At 49.2% G+C, this 19,528-nt stretch overlaps 1 protein-coding gene across 1 annotated transcript in view; it reads right to left on the bottom strand.

Annotated features, from left to right (window-relative positions):
• The window catches only part of LOC144173091 (uncharacterized), a 66,344-nt gene that overhangs the window by 4,770 nt on the left and 42,046 nt on the right, over positions 1-19,528 (bottom strand). Inside the window, exons 3-4 of the mRNA XM_077701640.1 lie at positions 13,815-14,003; positions 3,611-3,833 (exon numbers count right to left, since the gene is read on the bottom strand). Coding sequence (XP_077557766.1) covers positions 3,611-3,833; positions 13,815-14,003 — 412 coding nt within the window. The remainder of the gene's footprint in view (positions 1-3,610; positions 3,834-13,814; positions 14,004-19,528) is intronic.

Genomic DNA, 19,528 nt, shown 5'->3' with positions numbered 1-19,528 from the left:
AATTACACGGCTCAATGCGGATAGTAGGCTGTCCTCCTCAATCGAGTGGTTCGGGTGTGGGTTGGTGTTACACAGACATCTTACACACACAGTAAGATGCATACGAGGGGCAAGGAAAATAGGCAGCCACATGTCTGCGCCTGAGGAGAAAGTTCAAGGCCTTCCATCTTTTAAATCGTCATGGGATGGATGCATGCCGTTCATCTTGAGGAACAAGACCAATAATCGAAGCGTTGGCCCGAACAGAACCGCGAATGGGTGCAAAAACAACGGAAAGCTGCTGGAACCGCGTTGCCGCGTCAAATTCAGCTCGTGGAGTAGCGCCGAATCCGTTCAGGATGAACAGCAAATTGCCCGCTTGGAACGCTGGCCTGAGCCAATATCCCTTCTTTCGAGGGCTTTCAGGGTATATTTTCTACGGCGTCTGTCACTTCTCAGCACGCGCAGATGACCGGTTGCCGGTTTATATGTTCCCATGTTTGCAGTGTAGGATAGTTGGAGGAAGGAGGGGAGGCTTGCACGCGCAGCTATAGGTTTCACGCCCGTACTGATGGATGTGTTTCCGTTGTGCTAGTGCGAGATTTAAACACGGATGTTAAATGGCCCAATGGGACCTGTCCGGAGTCCTTAGGGGTAGAGCGGATTGGGCTTTTGTGTTAGGTTATGTTCAGATTACCCACGCAAAACCCGTATCGTGATCTATGGAAGTAAAAGAAATGCCATGTCATGTAGATGGGTGGGCTGAGACGTGAAATGACGTCATTCTTTAAAGCTGTTGCGACAGTTGCGGACACAGTCTGAACCCGCCCTTACAGAAGGAATAAGATGCTTACGACGCGGGAAGGACACAGGCAGTTCCATGTTTATCTGCAACAACAAATCTTGGACCCGCCAGAGGTTCATTCAGCCAATTGGCTGGGAAATATTCTTCATCAAAAATTACGATACACGTGTTTTGTTTCGTGCACTACGTGGACTTCGTCCAGCTTTGCAGGTCATCCTTCTTCACAAAGTGGAAGGGCACACATTTTTTTAAGTTTGATAGTCAGCTCTGCAGAGCAGGTCGCTCCCAGAAGGCCTCTCAGTCGTGTTGGGTGTTCTTCGAAAGAACTATAACACACGACTACATCGTCCAAGTAAACAAGGGAAGTCTGCGACTTCAGTCCTGCGAGCACGGTATCCATCATACGCTGGAACGTAGCAGGGGCAGTACAGAGGCCAAATGGGAGGACTTTAAATTCGTGCAGGCCATCGGGTGCTACGGCTGCAGTTTTTTCGTGGTCTCTTCCATCAACCTCGATCTGCCAATAACCAAGTGCAGGACGAGAAGAATTCAGCGTGACGGAACGGAAACGGTACAACGTGTAATGTATTCGGGGAAGTGGATAAACATCGCGTTTAGTGACACTGTTCAATTTGCGGTAAGTACAGCAGGTGAGGCCCACGCACTTTGAAATAGTTGGATAACGTCGTCGGCGATAATCTCCTTGACCTGCTTCTTGATGACCTCCCTTTCTTTGAACGACACCCGGTAGGGTTGATGGCGCATTGGTCTCGCGGATTCATTAGTCACAGTTCGATGCTTCGCAATGGAGGTACGGCGCACTTTGGAAGACGTGACGAAGCAGTCTACCAGTGCTTCGCTGGTAATCAGTTGAGTGAAACACGTTTCAGGTTTGCTCGTCGTCTCGTCGTATACGACGATACGACGAGTTGCAGTGATAGTTGCAGTGGAAGATCTTGGCAGTTTGCGACGTCACCGGCATCAACCCCGGAAGTGGCTGGCCTCGGTTATCCCGGAGTTCAGGGCTACCGGAGAGATGGTTGGCTGGGCCTGAGGTGAACTGTGGGCTGGGACGTCTGCGTCGAATAGGGGACGGCGACCTAGACTGTGGGCGGTGCGGCGAAAAGACGTTCTGGCGACCGGCGATATAATCCGCGATCTCTGGAGGTAGCTGCCCGCATTCCGGCCGGAGGGCATTACGCGGGAATCCGCGCAGGCCAGCATGACGATAGGGGAATGCACGGCAGATGTTCCCGCTTCTCCGCAGTGGAAGCAGAGAGGTTTGCAGTCATCGGTGGCCACCAGTCGCTCTTCCAGCGTGCTGTGCGTAACGTTACCCTGTTCGTATGTGAGTGTGTACATTCTGTCTTTGAAAATACGGGGCCTCTTAGTTGCTTTTCAGCTTTCCCCTCCCTCCGGTGTTTCCTCGCCCACCGCCCTTTCGTACGCAGAAACGTCGTTCGCTCTACTTGTCATCAGAGCAGTTACTCATAGCGGTGGCTACGGCGTTCCAGTTTCATGGTAATCCCGAATATGGTAAAACCTTCCCACGCACGCCAATTCCAAGCAGCTTCAAACAAACCCTTTCCCACAAGACGCCGCACCCCTGCGCCAAATCCAAACACCCTCCTTCCTTACGCGAACCCTTTTCACCCGCATCTCTACCAAACTACACACGTTCCCTCTCTTCACCCATTGTACAGTCAGAGGCAGGCCACCTCAAGCTTTATAGCGTTCCTCCTTATTGCCTCCCCTCCATATCAAAAATCCCCTTCAGGCTGGCTGGCCGCCCGGGCGGTGGCTCAGCGGCTAAGGCATTGCGCTGCTGAGCCCAATTAAGCACGCGTGTTCGATCGTGGCCGCGGCGAAAGCGAAAATGCCTGTTTGTCAATATTTCGGAGCGCGTCAAAAATTACTGGGCGGACAAAATCAATCCGGAGCCCTCCACAACGGTGCGCCCACAACTAAAGTGTAGTGTCCGTGCGTTAAACCTAATAATTAAAAAAACACAGACTGGCTGGCTCCCCTGCTCCCGCCCTGATCTGCAGCGCACCCTGGTCGCTAGGGCCCAAAGGGAAGGCGAAACCGTCCCTACTTGACAAGGCCTCGCTAGCAATAAACATCTTTTCTTTCTGTCTTGGCCTCAACGGCATCATTTATGCTGGCATTCTTCCACGTGGCTAATCTTCAGTTGGAAGCTTGCAATAATAAACGACAATCTCAAGTGATGAATGCCCCCTTTTTTTGCAATGACAGTCTAATCATCAGTTTTAGGTGGATACAATATTGATATATTTGATAGATTTGACAGTTGATATTTTTTGGTCATAATGTAAGGTAAGAGTCACAGAATTTCAAAGTGAGTCAAAAAAAGATATCAAGGCTGCTTTCCTGGGCAGTATACACTCCACGTCTTACACAAAGCGACCAATACAATGCGCTCCAACCAAGTCACGCCCTTCTGTGCGCAAAAGGAAGCGTGCGAGGCTGGCAGCAGAACTGCAGTATATTGACATACACCGTTACACCATGAAATAGAACCTAGCGTATCACATCCACTTAAGTGACAGTGTGCTGCAGAAAGTAGTCATACTAACTCCATGCGCAACTATTCTCTCAAGTTGTAACCCGCTAGGCCAAACCACTACTTCACACTATACTTTGTATGCTATGCGCTAGAAGGAACTGATTTCATTTGTTAAAAGTACTTGCAGGGTTACCTGCTCCCTTTAACTACACGGGTACGGCACACAGGAGCATGACGTACGATCTGCTTCTTTACGGTCTCAGCGGAACGCACTATCCCAGAAGCAGAGAAAGTGGTACCTCTGCCTGTGCCTTGTTGGTCAACCTGGCGATGTGTTCCTCCAGAGACCTTGTGCCGTTCACCTCCTCAAAGGCGGACGCCCAGCGACGGTCGATTGTACTGGGAGCCGCCCCCGCAGCCACACTCCACACGAAGCGGCTCGCCCTGTTGAGCAAAGCCAGGTTCTGCTCCATGGCTTCCTCGACGGCCGCACCCATGGGCGAGACCTGCTGCGCCACAGAACTGAGCCACAAAGGCGGCCCATGTTCAATGAATGGCAACAAGAAAATTCGCGGCGCACCTTTTTAGTTCGCTGCAAATGTCGTTTCAAGCCGGTAGCCGTATGGCGCCCATGCCCCGTAAATGATTCTATTCGAGTTTACCGCGTATCACTGCTCCACTATCAGCCCCATGTCCACGCGCGCAACATGTGCCATCTACTGGAATCTTTTACTATTAAAAACTTGGAATGCCGCCAGGAGCTGTAGTGGCGCGGGTGACAGCGGGCGACACCGTGATTTTGTTTCCTACAGAGGATGTAACATTTCATTTGCAGTCGCGAAAATCAAGCGTTTATGTATTTTTTAATAAAGGAAGACTGAAAATATCGCTTATCTAATGATTTGGTGCTCCAGATCTCCGTAATGTTTTGTTATTGTTCGCCAATGTTGACAAGTATGAACACTGGCATCAGAACTAGATGCGTAGAAATTGATGTGGGTATATTAACGTCTTGTTAAACGTGCGCTTCACTTTGGCCGGGCGGCTGAATGGAGGGACAGACAGGCAGACAAGCAGACATACTATCGTTTTTCAAAATCGCGCCCTGCTAAAACAGGCTGCACGTTTACTGGTGGAAGGAGCCTATCCACCACCTTGTTTGTCCCAGGCATGCAGCCATCACACAAGCTCTGTGCACATTACCCTGAGAAAAACGCTTTGTGCTCCAGTCTTGGCATCAAGCAGTTGGCGATCAGTACTACGGACAAAAAAGTAACTCTGAAGAAAGATATTTCAGGTGTGACACTTGCAAACCTAGTTATCACGGCTGAAAAGTCTCTTTACCGCGGTTTTGGAATGACTATCCAGAAAGCGTTTCATAAAAGTTCGCCTTCACTGGAAAAGTTCTGGTTTATACAAGTAGCTGCTTTGTTCTGGAAAGCGCGAACTATCGCCAAAAGGCAAGAGAAAAAAGAAGGCAACATAAATCGCTTGTATCGTCGTCTTTCTTCTCGTGTTCCTGTGGATAGTTCGCGCTTTACAAGACCACGGTCCCTCACTGCGTTTTAAGTATTGACGAAGATTGTTTACGGTAGGTGAAATGCTTTGGCCCGATATTCCGTAGCCTCACATCTAGCTGTATCTACCGGATGATTAGATGCAGCCTGCAGCCGCTTGCGCTGAAGCGCACTCACAGCTGGCGCGCCGTCTTTGGCGAGACTGAGCGACCAGGCCCCGGCGAAGCAGCCGTTAAACTCTCGCCTAGTCACGTGGTACCGCAGCGGCAAGGTTCCGAGAGAGCGCATCTGCAACGCCTCCCCGCAGCGGATCACGTGGCGGATCACTTCACAGCTGTCACATTTGCATACCGGTGGCTCAAGGTCATTGCGACGCTACTAATGACCTTGCGAGACGTGACGAAAAATAGCTTTAGGTGTAAAAAGCAAATTACTGCTGACAGACTCATTTCTTCATCCAACACCTCTAGAAGGAAGGGGAGGTCTGAGGAAGATAACTTGCTAAAATGTCACCCTAAATAGAGAGCAAATGCCCACACAAAATTTCGGGCTTCTCCCGAACACGGTGGGCGCTTCCATTTGGGAGGAAAAATTGAGGAGCTTCTGAAGGAGTAGGTTTTTACTTCATCCGCCTACTGAAATAAAAAGGCAGCTGTTTCACGCTCTCAGCAAGTCTTCTGCGACATTTATCAACTGAATTGAACGTGCACACTAGCATACCGTTTATTCTTCCGCCGGGATAGATGGAGGGAATGTAACCCTGCTAATGCAAACGACCCTAGTGCCGTTAGATAAGCAAAACGAATTCCTCTGCTCTCTGTCTCTACGGCGACTAATGCGTGCCAGGTGAAATTTAACAAAAATATGAAGTCGTTTAAAAACGTATGCGAGGCCAAAACTCGCACGGGGTAACACTGCCTGGTTAAGGTTAGACGGACACGTTGTGCTTGGCGTTATCACACGGGTGTCTAGCTAAATTAGCCCGATGTTGAGCATCAATGTCACTTGAAGTACTTCGCCCGTGTATCGTGGAAGATAATGCGAGAATATAAAGGTGACACTGTGCACGCACACGAGGAGATAGACCTCATAAGATAAACCTGGCATATGTATGCTAACCTTCTTTTGGTCAAGTGTGCGAAGCTGGGCGAGTCGGTAAGGATTCATGATTAAAAACAGCGCAAGAGACAGGACGAGGAAACTGACAAGGACGGGCGCTGATCATGATCGACTTCTTCTAATCATGACTTCTTTTGGTGCTGCCGTCCTTTCTGCTTCCTGTGCAGCGACCGCTCTCTCCTTCAGCACACACAGCTCTATCTAGGCTGACCATATATCCTACGCGCCCGCACAACATTATGCTTAGTCCTTTTTTTTTTTTTTTGCTCGCGCAGCAGTCTTTCTCTCGGTGACCTTGAATAACACGCTTCACACTCAAACAGACTCTATTTTGTGTTAGGGCACTGGGCTATTTTTCACTAGAAAACAAGGCATGGCACTTCACGCCTAATGCAACGCCCTCACTACATACATAAGAAGCTTGACCGATGCGTAGCACGAACACAGAAAGGAAGCTCATCATGGAACCAAAAGAAGTCAGACGCTCGATGCTGGATTGCATTATGTCACACCGGCCCTCAAAACACAGACCATAGTGCGCGAAGTATTATTTGTTCTCACTGTTCCCTCGGTAATACTTTGGAACGTCGACCCCAATTTCCAGTTTATAGCAATAAGAGCCCCGTTTTTGTCTGACCTAAATAATTCGAAATACATTATGTTCACAAATGGCCCGGCCCAATCAGAACGCTGATTGCCACCAAGGACATGGCGTAATGGTGAAGCAGCTTGCTCTTTAGCGATGTCATTTCCTGACGTTTTGGAAATCACCAAGTAAGCCGAACTTTCAGCGTCCTGGAAGACGTGCGTATTTCAGTGGCTATCGAGACAACATCTGTGTATGACTATTGGCTTATCAAAGCGCGACGACCTGAGGGCTCATGATCGGGCGACTTTCGGCGTTCCCAAACGTAATGAGGGCAATGCCGGTAAATAGAACGCATTTTAACTTAAGGTGCCTCCTAAGGGCTTCGGGCAGGAAAGTTCTCTTACTACCACCATTGAATATGCCTTTAAAGGGACACGGAGGTGAATTTGTCAAGCTCCCGTTTTTGCTTGCACTGCGTAAACTGGCTCAAATTAGCACACTTTTCATCGTTTACCCGGTTGACAAGTCGGTATTTATTTTACAAAGCACGAAAGAAGAAAAACTACCATGCGCGGTTTGCGGCGGCCGCACCAACTAAAGGCTGTGACGACGGGAGGAGACGCACCGTGATTGGACGATGCCCAAGGTTAGCAAGCAAATAATTTTCGGTTTCGTTTTAGTAAAACAACATGCTTGACATCCGACGGCATCGTTGGATGGGCATTCTCAATATCTCAGTAATCGTCGTACCGCGCTTCTGCCATGTTGTCAGCTGTAAAATGCATAAGATAAGCCCCCCAGGACGGCTTGGAATCGTAGCAATCACTAGCCGAGGCCTACGCAGTGGATGAACGCCCTCCGCATCCCCGCAGACGCTCAAATGCATGCGCTTTTCCCCCATATCTGGAGCTTGCCTCACTCATGCCTGTATCGTAAAAAGCGTGTTCGCACCAGGCCAAGGGTCTGTTGATTCTGGCCTGTGCCCACTGCCCGCAAGTAGTCGGTGCTTGTGGCAAAAGCACGCCAACGAGAACTCGCTAGCGCGCCAGTGTCAGCCTGCGCGCGTCCTGTGAACTAGTTCGTGGAGCAATGAACGTTGCGGCCCAAAAAAAGGTGAACTCGGAAAAGAAAGCATCGGCGGAAAACGAAAAAGTTAACTTATAAAAAAAATGTACCCGCGGCGATTCGAACTCGTGATTTGAAAAGCACTTGCCTAGCGCTCCAGACCACTCGGCCACGGGCAAGCGCTGCCGACTTTGTAAATATAAGCTATATAATGTATAACCAGTTTACACTTTTATTGAGTTTTAGCATTTCAAGCAGCTTAGGTGACTATTTGTGACTATAGTTGACAATATCTCACCTCTTGCAATTGCATTTCTTGGACGGAAAAGCGTTCGCAGATGCGCAGTCGTGCTGCTAACCGCTGTGCTTGTTCGCCCAGCGCAAGAAAGTGCTTCCCGCAAGCTAGCTTTACGCTGTACGGTAAAAGTATCTTTGATTTTATTTCCTTAGTACCTATATTGACTTCGCTAACTCTTCACCCGCCTTGAAGAGGCCTTATATTTTCCTACTGGCGTACCAGTCAGCGAAGCGTCGCATGTGCGCATGTACAGCGCTTGTGTGAAGCTACCTTGACTTGGAGCTAGATACAATGTACAAACTAACCAAGTAAAGAAAGGCACATTTTTCCATTCACAAACGTGTCCTGGCTTAGTTTCAACTGAGCGAACGAATCGCGACGGCCCGTCGGCGGCCGGCGGACGAAACGCTGGGCCGACTGACCCTGTCTGAAGGCCGGGGAGCCGTGCAGTAGCGCAGCCAATTGCCAGCTGATCTCCTCCCGACGTCACACGAAAACGCCACAGAAAATGGGCAAGGGTGCAGATAGGAGGACAGCATTTTCGAATTGATTTTTAAATGCAGAGCATTTCAGTAACTCACGATGTCACCCGCGTTGTCCCGTCGTAGTCCGCACCGTCGTTGTCCGCACCCCTCCCCCTACACTATATAAAAGAAAATACTATCCGCCGCTTGGTTTCGATCCCTCGACCCTGCGGGCGAAATGCAATGTACATGGTGCTCTACCCACTGCGCCACAAAGACGACACAGAATGGGACGCTACGAACGCGCCTTATATCGTTGACTCATTCAAATTACTGCTGACGAGCGCTCTCTCGTCAGCAGTTGCCACAAGTGCAACAACATTAACGTAACGCAAACTAACTTAACGTCGTGCGCCCCCGGAAATGCTCTGCATTTGATCGTGCCCCTCGCGAGGGGGATGCTTCACTGCGTCGCCATGCGAACAGTTTGCCACGCTTTAGTTTCAGTTCTTTCTTTTCTGGGGTGCCGACGAGCGGCGCCACTTCCTCGCACTTCGCCGCGGGAGGATCCGCGGCGGGGGCGAGAGATGGCGCTGGCGTCTCCGCGGGCACCGGCGCCGGCGCGGGGTCATCGCCCTTTAAAAGTTTAGTTCGCACGCCACGCAGGAACAATTTTTGTAGAGCTACGAGTGTGAATTCAAGTGACGTTGCTTGAGCAATTGTTGTGGGCGTCGCTTAAAGCTTTGCTTTCTTTGTTCCGTGTTGACAGAATGCTAGACACAAAATGAAGGCGCCTAACTGATTAATATTTTACAGTGCTATAACGTTTTTTTTTCGTAGCGGGTGTCAGACGTACTATGACTAGTATCCTAAGTATCCGCATTATACGCTGCTTCTGCGTTTTAAGGGTCCGTTAGCGTTCTGAACTTGACTATATCCTGTTTTACCCTAAACTTTATTTGAATTATTTTTTAGATGCATACGCGAAATGTGTTTTGGCATTTTATTGGAATGTACTGCAGTGTACTTCAGTGCTGGTGGCCGTAGCGCCATCTACGAATGACACGCCGGCGGTAAGCGAAAAGAGGGCGGTGCAGCTGTGAAGCGCCTTCTGCCGACGCACTGGAGGTGAGTCGAGAGGGTGTGAGTAGCAGCTGGAAGGCACTCGCGCGACGGCGCACAACAGGTGTGTGGCGAAGGTGCGCAGTGGTTGTATAAGGAAATGAGTAATGGTTCCAGGTCTCACATTTGCGAATGCTGTACTCTGCTTAAAATCAGGCGTTCTATTCTACTAAATAAATTCGCGTAAACGCGCTCAGAGTGGTCGAAACGGGGCCTAGGGACTCCGGACTACAATTTGCGCTCGTAATCCCGCAATGTTTTCAAATCACTTCAGTGTCCCTTTAACTGCCACAGCGCAAAAAACTTCCAAGAGGGTGAAGCCATTTTTACCTTACACTTGTGTTGTTTTACGGGAGAAGCCCCTTAGAGGCTCGGGCTATCGGCGTCTGATGTCTTCGTCGTATCCGCTGTCTTATAGTCACGGTAATACAACACCGGGATATTCGTTTACGCCTCCCGCTATAACGTAACGCGCACAAAAAACACCGGGACACTCGTTTACGCCTAGCGCTGGAACGCTTCGTAACGCGTACTAAAAAACACCTAGGTACTCGTTTACGCCTCGCGCTGGAGCGTTTTTTTAACTCGTACTTTTTGAAATTAAAAACACTGGGATACCCGTTTGCACCTCGCGCTGGAACGCGTCGTGCTTCAAATACACGAGACTTCTACAGTAAGGCTGTATACCTTTAAACCCCAACGGTTAATTTCATCTCCGTTGGCAAAAACATCACCGCGCCAAGAATACAATTATACACTGCATGCTTCGCCCCTCCCCAGGTTCCACGTTAGTGGACATGGTGCAGGATTTTTTTTCCTAATGATGCACATGCCCTTCTGCGGGGGTCTGGATTTCCGGTGTTGTAAATGCTTGATGCATGTCTACCGGCAAGCGTGACTTCTTGAGTTCGCGTTGCGTGGTTCGCTGCCTTCGCAAGACGCAACGGCTTCGAACATATCAGATCCGTCCCTAATTTCCCGCCATCAAACTGCCTATCAGAAAAGGGTGCCGGTTGTTCAACGAATTTTAAAGCAAACTACACAATGCCGGGAGGATTTCTGGTTGGGACTTTTGGCCTGTCGCTCCTCTCCCTTGGAAGAGGGGTGGTCTCCGGAAGAGCCGCTGAAAGGCTGCCGTTTTCGGACTACGGTTCCCAAGTTCAGCGCTGATACGGGATGCCCCGTATCAAAGCACCTGCATTCACCGCTGGGTAAGCCAAGATTGCCTCTTGAAGCCGGCAAGGTCCGGTCACGATTGAAAACTGGGGCCGCATACTCGACTGCATACATTCACGGTGAATTCATGTTTTCTTCCCGTAAGCAACACGTAATCAATAACTGACGTGATGCACGTATGACTATGACGACATACAGTGTAATTTAACGCTTAGCTTGTAAAGGTCACAATCAAGCTATGAAATATTGGGCATAAAAGTTATGAAAATACTTGGCATGTGTTATAAAAATTAGGATGGCAGCTTGGGTTGGAAAGAACATGGTGGCTCAGTGGCTAAGGCGTTGTACTGCTGAGCACAAGGACGCGTGTTCGATTCTCGGCCTAGGCGGCCGCTGTCTGATGGAGGCGAAAAGCACGAACGGTCGTATGTTCGATACTTCGGCGCACGTCAAAGATCCCCAGGTGGTCAAAATTAATCCGGAGCCCTACACTACGGCGCGCCTCATCGCCTGTGAAGCGTCGGTGCGTTTAAGCCCATAATCAGTCAATAAGGTAGGAAAACCCATTTCTCTGGGCTAAAATTGGCGTCAACACCATAAGGCGATCAAGTAACGTTGATCCAAAATCGAGCGAAAAGCGGGTGTTTAGCTAAAGGGCATCAGGCAACCTTTTTTACCGTACTTATTTATTAGATGCGACGCATTTCTTGCTCTGGGGCATGTCCCTCCGCCGTCGGCGTCGGCGTCCGCACACCACCTGCGCATGCGCAACTCTCCCCCGTTATTCTCTCCGACAGCTGTGCGCAACGCTCTCACTCCATCTCATTATCATAACAACAGCTGCGCGTGTGCGCTTCGCTGCTCTGGGTGCGCGGCGCATGTGTGCGCATGCGCGCGACTCTCCCCCCCGGCTCCTCTCCTCTCAAAAGCGGGAATATTAGCGGGGGAGCGCACGGCTCCGGATCAGTCCAGCGCTCGCTCTCGCACTTGACTTGACTTTGCTTGACGATACCTTCGTGCAAGACCTTCCGATGAAGACGTGATGGAAGCGACAGTCCCTTCAGCGAGTGGACTGACGCAATCCAATACCAGCGTCAGTCCAAACGCTCCCCCCTGATGCGTCGCATCACATCAGGGTTCCCTCACGGGAAGATGGGCGTAATTTTTCCTTCAATCGCTTTCCGTAACATACTTAAGCTCTCTGCTTCAATGCAAACTTTGTTGCGATATCATTTTCCCGGCCATCACTGCCGCCACGCTATCGTCTGCTGCTACGTTACAAGTTTATGGCGCGATCACAGAAAAAGACGACCGTGACCATTGGTTGTACGACGCAGCAAGGACATCCAAACGCTACGCCTGATACCGGCGGGGCATCTAAATGCCGCCGATTCACGCATTTGTAAAGCTCAAACTCAATCAGTGCAGTAATGACACTTTCCTTTTATTCTTCTCTGGAATACCATCATGTGACCCACCATCTTACTAGGACGAATGTGGACAAATGCCATGCGTTGGGTTCTTTGCAATAGAAAGGCGGCCTGTACTGCCCCCTTATGTTAGTGTTACGCCAAAAAATTAGGTGTTATTTTATTGCCAATTATAAAAACAAAATACGGGACTTTATTTTGATGCGCCGCTATTGCTTACTTGGAAACCGTCAAAACTAATGTTCATTTTGCTAGAAAACCGTTTTAAATCGAGCGTCGGGTGAAACTGCGCCTGGTGCAAATTCGTGGGGATTTCACGGCGCCGAAGGTCAGTGAAATTTGTTGCTTTATTCCACAGCGACAGCAGCCGCCATTTTGAAGCTGTTACGTAACGTAACGTCACTTTTACGCAGGCTGAAGTTGCCAAGGTTTCAAGCAATCGTTCCCGCCAACTCTTTAAATTACGTCATGCCTTTTCAGCCAAACAGAGACGGAGTGACATACTAACCGTATTGTTCTTGAATACCAAAGACAGGCCTACATTGTCATGTCCGATGCATTTCGTCTACTTTTTCCTAGCCGACTAAGAATTATGCGCTTTCAGTAAAGAGAAAGAAGGCGAACTTTAGAGCTGTTGCCCGTAAACGTCATGAAACGTCAAGTAGACGAAAGCAAACGCAACCGCTTCGTCAACCGGAAGCATGTGACCAAAATTGAAAGCCATTCAGAAAAGATTTCCGGCGAATGCATAGTTCACTCTGAATTTAGTACATCGAGAAAAGGGCCCTTGGTCATCTAAAGCGACGGTGCTCAAGAAAGTCACTGCGTTCGTGTCTAGCCCAAACTGAGAGGCAGAGGCAGCTGAGGTACAATGTAAATATTTGCTGTATACGGGGCCCTATTCTCGTCATAAATTCACCGGGAACTGTGACTTTGCCGGAATATTTTTCTGATTGGCTTTCAGATGTGGTCTCATGTTCCCGAATGACAAAGGGGTTGGGTGTGCTGTCGTCATTTTGACGTTTCATGACCATATTGGCACCAGTTCTAAAGTTTGCCTTATTTCTCTCTACTCAAGGCAAATATTTCTCGGCCGGAAACAAAAAAGTAGACGAAATGAGGAGGACATGAAAACACAAACCTGTCTTTGCTACTCAACAATAATACAACTTGCATGCCATGCCCTCTGTGATTAGCTGAAAAGACGTGGCGTAATTTGAACAGTTGGCGGGAACGTTTAAGTCACACATTTGCAACTTCAGCTTGCGTAAAAGTGACGTCACGTTACGTAAAAGCTTGAAAATGATGGCTTGTGTGCCGTGAAATAGGGCAAAACATTTCACCGACCACCACCGAGTAACAGCGGCGTTCAGTGCATCATTGTAGAAGCATATTCACTAAGTCCGTCTGAACACTGGTCGGAGACCCTATCACTGTGCACGACGGGTTATTGCTTAGTCACGAGGCAAACAAGAAGTATCCGTTTCCGGTTAGTACAGTCACTAACAAGCTTTACCAGTATGTCCAAAGATCAGGCGCTAGTTTTGTGTCAGGATGATATGCATGGGTTCAATTTTCCCAAGCCCGAGAGGTCTGCCGAATCAACGTTTCGTAGGCAACCCGCATCTGCGCCTAAAGGTATGAATACGTGACGGGACGTCTTGTCAAACATTTCGGCGGGGAAGCCTTCTCAAGGATGAAAAGTGCTACCAGGCTCACCGACCTGATGGTGACCGTGCAGAGAAAAGGGTTCCCCGACAGCATGTCCTGCAGCACTGCAGCGGAGCACTCGGGAATGGCGTCCCAACTGTTGACATGCACTTCCACAAGGCTGCGGCGGCGCTGGCCAACCAGGGTCTTCAGCAGCTGGGCCAGCGCGTGGTTCAGCCGGCGAACAGTCAGGGACACCTGCCTGCAGAGGAAGAAGCGGTTTCCTTCGAGCATCAGACTCCAGGCTACCTTTATCTCGCAGAATGTAATTATGTGTGCCTGGGTAAGCGTAATGCTTTCTCAGCACAGTCTTCTCACTCTGAACTTTATGTATGTGAGGTACCCTCCACTCTGATACATTGGCTAACACCATGCATTGCTGCTATTGATATCTCTTACTGCGGCCATATTAAACACCCTGCTTATGATGCCAGTGTACATATCCCCAGGGAAAAGATGTTCAATACACTTACCACAATTTTCAAATTCTTACCGATCATTTCCAAAGAATAAGATCTGGACCCGCTTGCACGAACACACGTTCTATTTGGCAGTCTTATTCACAGTCTAGTCTTATTCGCGGACTTCAATAAGAGCGCGAATAAGATTCAGACTAGTGCGCTTGCTCGAAAGCACTCGGGCCAGGCTACAGAGCGGTCTTACTGAAGAATTGCTTGGGTTTGGGCGAGTTGGTTTTCCATAACGACTTCAAATTTCAGCTTGAACAAAAAAACGATAGGACTTAGGAAGGAAACACGGACACAGACACGGACACACGGACACAGCACTGTGTCCGTGTTTCCTTCCTAAGTACTATCGTTTTTTTTTTTGTTCAGGCTAAAATTTCAAGTCGTTACTGAAGACTATAGGCACCGGTCACTGCTCAGAGGGCGCGACGAATAAGTACACCCAGCGCCGCCCCGCGGAAGCTTGAGCTAACTTTGGGTCGGTGAGAGCCAGACGGCGGACGCGCATTTATATATTCGGCACCTCTCGGTTGTTTGTTTTTGCAATTCTGCGATTGTTTTTGAAAGGTGTCTCGTGCTTGAAAACTGTTCTAGCAAATAGTTTCCCCATGTCTCAAGTGCTTCTGTGCGATTTCCTGAAAATTACTGGGCTGAACTACTACTGTCGGCCTCACGTGCGCGAGAAGTTAGAGATTGTGCGTTCCCGCGTGCGTGTACGCCGTGAAAGAAATTGATGGGCCAGACATCGTTGCGAAGTCCCATTCTCACCAAGGGAAGCTTATTTCCAGCGCCAATTCAGGTCAGTATTAATTTTTTCTTGAATCACAGCCTAATAAAGTGACTGCAGCGTATACAACGGCGCTCCACGACAGAAGCGTGTTTGTGTTGTTTCCTCTGTTCGCGCAACCACACTACAGTTACTTTTTCGGTTGCCCTTCTTCAGCTCGGTTGGCGCTTTCACTAATTAACAACGGATTGCAAACGTTATTAGCTGATGACAAAGTAAACGCAGTTTCACGCAGTTGGAAATCTGCTGCCGAGCTGCGGTTGTCTTTACAATGATTCCGTTTAGTTTCGGCTTCCATCTTGTGAGTAATCTTAGTCATCTTAGCGGCTAATTGTGATGAAGTTTGTTCAGGCCGTTCAGAATTCTCCAAAAAAGTATTTCCTCCTCCTCCCATCATCTGCTTAAACAATTGTAACCTAAACTTTCAGACTACGCAAAATGCAGTAAATAAGTCAGCGCGGGTGAATGCAGCCTTGCCTTTGATAGCTTGTCACGCTCTCGCTTGGAATGCGTGGCCGAAATCTGTACACTTCGGGGAACAAAGTAGGGCAGTAAGCGGGATGTGTATTGACCGCCTTGACATTGCTTTTGGCATCACCCGCGAAGTGCTGTGAACATATTCTTGTGCCGACTTTTGGCATCCATTCGGTGTAGTGAATGTAGCTAAAACAAAGGTTACTGCTGATAAAACAATAGTGGCGGAAGCCGTAATACCCTGTGTTATGCAAATACTACGGCAACATGCGATTCATCGCAGCGCGCGAGGTGTATGGAACACTGAAAGCAAACGTTTTAGTTTTACGGCCCTTCGTGTCTGCGCTGCGCATAAACAGTCATCCTACTCATAATTTGACTCCTTACAGTGACAAAAAATCTCATGGCTTTTTTTACTGTTAAACTCCATTTCTTGCGGCGCTTTTTTCTCTACGGCTGCCCGAGAAACCTGGACAGAACGATGGCAGGTTGGCTTTCGCGATTGCGGCAGCCCTTCAAACAGCAGTAGCGGCGCTGGCACTAATTGTTTCCTGCAGCATTTTGATCCTTTCGGACTCTGCAACTTGCAATTATAACTATGTTTCTTGAAACACCTCCGCCACACAACGTCAAACCGCACGCAGCGCGTGTTTTTACGTGCGCTGAACGGCCGGTCACGACATCCACCGACCCAGAGTTGCTAAGCGGCGGCGAGAGGTGGCGCTGCAGTCGCGCGCAAACTTCAGTGTCCGGTGCCTATAGAGATAGCGGGTACCTAGATGAGAACGAGAGAGGCCCCTAGGGAAAAGCGGGGAATACGCCGCAAAACTGCTTGTTGCAGTCGCCGGCATTGGGAAAGCGTTTATTTTGAACCACGATTGGATAAAGTCAAGAAATACTGACCATCATACGGCGTATTTGGGCCTAGTCATAAATACGTTACAATGATCCGCCATCCTTGGTAGGCCACTCACGCGGCCGGGCCTCGGCCGCGTAAAAAAGATCGTCTGCTTGAAGCGTGGGCCCGATAAACCCACTGGGCTAAGGCAAAAAGCAGCGACCTTGTCTCACGTTGTCGCACCACGAGTCGTGCTTTTCATCTCACCCTGAATCATAAAGTTGCGAATTGGCTTGGAGTTCATCTTCGTAGACTCGGATGCAACGACCACTCCAGCGGCTCACGCCGCCTAGCTGGAACGGCGACAGGATCGCAACAACCCGCTGCCTAGCAGGCAGCACGGTAGCGAGGGCTGCAGCTGTAAGCAATCGCGCTGTAGAATATAGCCGAATGTTGATATTATGCATGCTGCTTTTACGTGCCGCCTCCGAATCCCAATTGCTCAAGCAGAATGCGCAATCAAAGCACAAACCCAAACAATCAGTCTTCATAACCGACACTTTCGAAAAGAAGGATGGGAAGATGCGAAGTCTGCGCAGCTTCTCGTTGAAAACGCGAATTTATTTGACGCTCACGGGCAGAGGTACTACAGACTGCTAGCGTTTTGCTGTTGTGCGTAATTTTGTTGTCACATCGCAATTCTATTGTGAACGCCTATTTGTTGTTCGTGAGTTAATGGGCATGATTTTATAAAACAGTACATTTGTTCCCTCATTTCCGTGCCGCCTTTCGTAGCTACTGCGGTGACAGCTTGCACAACAGACGATCACACATTCGCACCGCGCGCTTGGCCGCCCGATGTCTGCTCGGGACTAATATTGGGCCGCAGACTATCATTCCTGTCCATGTTTATTTGAGGCGTGGGAGACAAAAAAGCCGCGCTACCCGGGAAAAACAAGCACACGCCCATAGCGCACAACGAAAATTGAAAACGGTGGTTGGCTGCAGCCACCGGTGCCACATCAAAGTAGGTAGGCCTTGCGGCTTCCGGTGCCGGCGTTGTGTTACCCTTTCCACCCTCTCTCCCGATGGCGTTTCCAACGGCGTCGATCTCCTCGGAACAGGCATTTATTTGTTCCAAGCAGACGGTCGAACGGCCGCGGCTCGGTATCGTTCGCCACTTCTACGGATACTGCACTCGTTTTTCGCGGTATGCAGGGTCGATCTTTATGATGAAATGACCGACCGCGTCAGCATAACACTGTGAATAAGACTGCTCGCAGCAGGCTTATTCACAATCTTATGGCGTTCTTATATAGAGTCTGATTCGCTGTCTTATAAGCTTCCAGAAAGCGTCTGATAGCCTAGGGAACATAAGACCCCGAATAAGACTGCGGATAAGATTAGACTGCGAATAAGACTGTCTTATTTGGCTTCAAGCAAGCGGGCCCTGATTATGTTTCTACTGGTAAACAAGTTCACCAACACTGGTGTATTAGAGATGCAAGATAAGGCTTTCTGCTGAGCATAATTACGCGTGGCAAAAATGAAACAAAAACCGTTCTAATGCACAAAGAGCATACAATTTTCGTACAGAAATATCCCAGTAATTCAAGACAAAACAAAGAAGTGGCAATCACAGCATGCAGGAACCTTTCATAGTTGAAGTTAAAGGCCAAATGCAACGAAAATTTGCCTGTCAGAAATTCTGTTTCAATGCGTGGATTACACCCCTAAAGTCTCTTGTGACCTAGTTTTAAACTCCACACCCGCGCAGTATATTGTTAAAACAGTTTGAAAACACCACACGTCAGGCCACTCACCACATAGAGGAATGTTGACACAGCTGGTCGCCGCTGCGGCGAATTTCCGCATGTGAAGTTCGACTCAGGAATCCTGCTCGGCCACCGTCTCTCCTCAGTAGCCCATTTACGTGCGGCCTCATGCGATTCGGCAGCGTAATTCGTGTCACTTGCATTAATAATTACTTGCATGCGTTTTCCTAAGGTGCTAAAGATGCTAAAGATGGTCTCGGTTGCCGACACAAAAAAAAAAATTGGTTCCAATCCACGGTGTGAAGGTGGTTGGAAAGCCAACCTTTAAACGACACCCGCAACAATTGCCCATGGGACGTCGCTCGAATTCACACACGTGGCTCTACAAAGAGAAACCAAAGATTCCGCCAGCCGTTACCTGGAATTCGCGGGGGCGGCGTCCAAAACGCACCAGCAGCAGCGTCGACCACGGCCGGGCTAGTGCGGCGGACGACGCCGCCGCTGTAGCCCGGCCCTGAGTCGGAAGTGAGAAAAACGGAGAGGAGCGTGTTTCGAAGGGTGAGACAGCGGAACCTGGGGATCCTGATGTGCTAGCTTGGGGCTACACCACCACGCAACACAAGCGCAGACACCGAAACAATGCGGCATGCGAACTTAGTGATTCCCATTTATAATGATTTAAACTAGTTAGTTTAGTGAGTTTGAGAACTGCATGAAAGCTGAGGGAACTTTTATTTATCAGAACCAGTTGCTCATTTCGCCTTTTGTAATACCACTTAAATTACAACCAAATTGGTATTCACCAATTTAGAAATCGGAGTTCTATTCGTGGCAAGCAGTGCGCTTCTCAAGCGTTTCTCCAGCGGCCAGATATCAGTATGCAGTCTCTATATTTTGTTTGCCCGCCCTGGAAACAACCTTAACGTATCTTTGCCGTACGAACATACAGTTTTGTCGGGTCCGGGTACCCTGGAGGTGCTGTCGAACAAGTTAATCAAGCCGTGCGAAGAAAGTGCGCTACGGACGCGAAGCTGCGCCAAAACAGGCCTAAAACAACCGTCGCTAAAGCATACCACAAAGCCGACCGAATGGTCCCGCCGAAGCGACCGCCGAGGTGACAGCTCCGGCGCGCGGGGAACGCTGGGTAAATTCGCGGCGCCATCTACAGTGTGCTCCGTGAGTGAAACCCTCCGCCCTCCCCGCGCCGCCGAATCCGCCGCGTTTGGAGTTTGTTGTCCCGCACGCCACGAAAGAACCGTTGGCTGGTATAGGTAGAAAGCTTTGTTTAAAATCAAATGGAAACAAACACCACTATTACAAGAGGAAGACTGCATACTACAGAGCAACTTAAACTAGGCAACCCAGAATGCCGTGCTTGTCACTAGA

Source organism: Haemaphysalis longicornis, unplaced genomic scaffold (assembly GCF_048455015.1).
Source record: "Haemaphysalis longicornis isolate Haplotype H1 unplaced genomic scaffold, Haemaphysalis longicornis Haplotype H1 scaffold_1, whole genome shotgun sequence".
NCBI classification, from domain to species: domain Eukaryota; kingdom Metazoa; phylum Arthropoda; class Arachnida; order Ixodida; family Ixodidae; genus Haemaphysalis; species Haemaphysalis longicornis.
The sequence above is the reverse complement of the archived record's forward strand: the minus strand, read 5'-3'. Positions and strand labels throughout refer to the sequence as shown.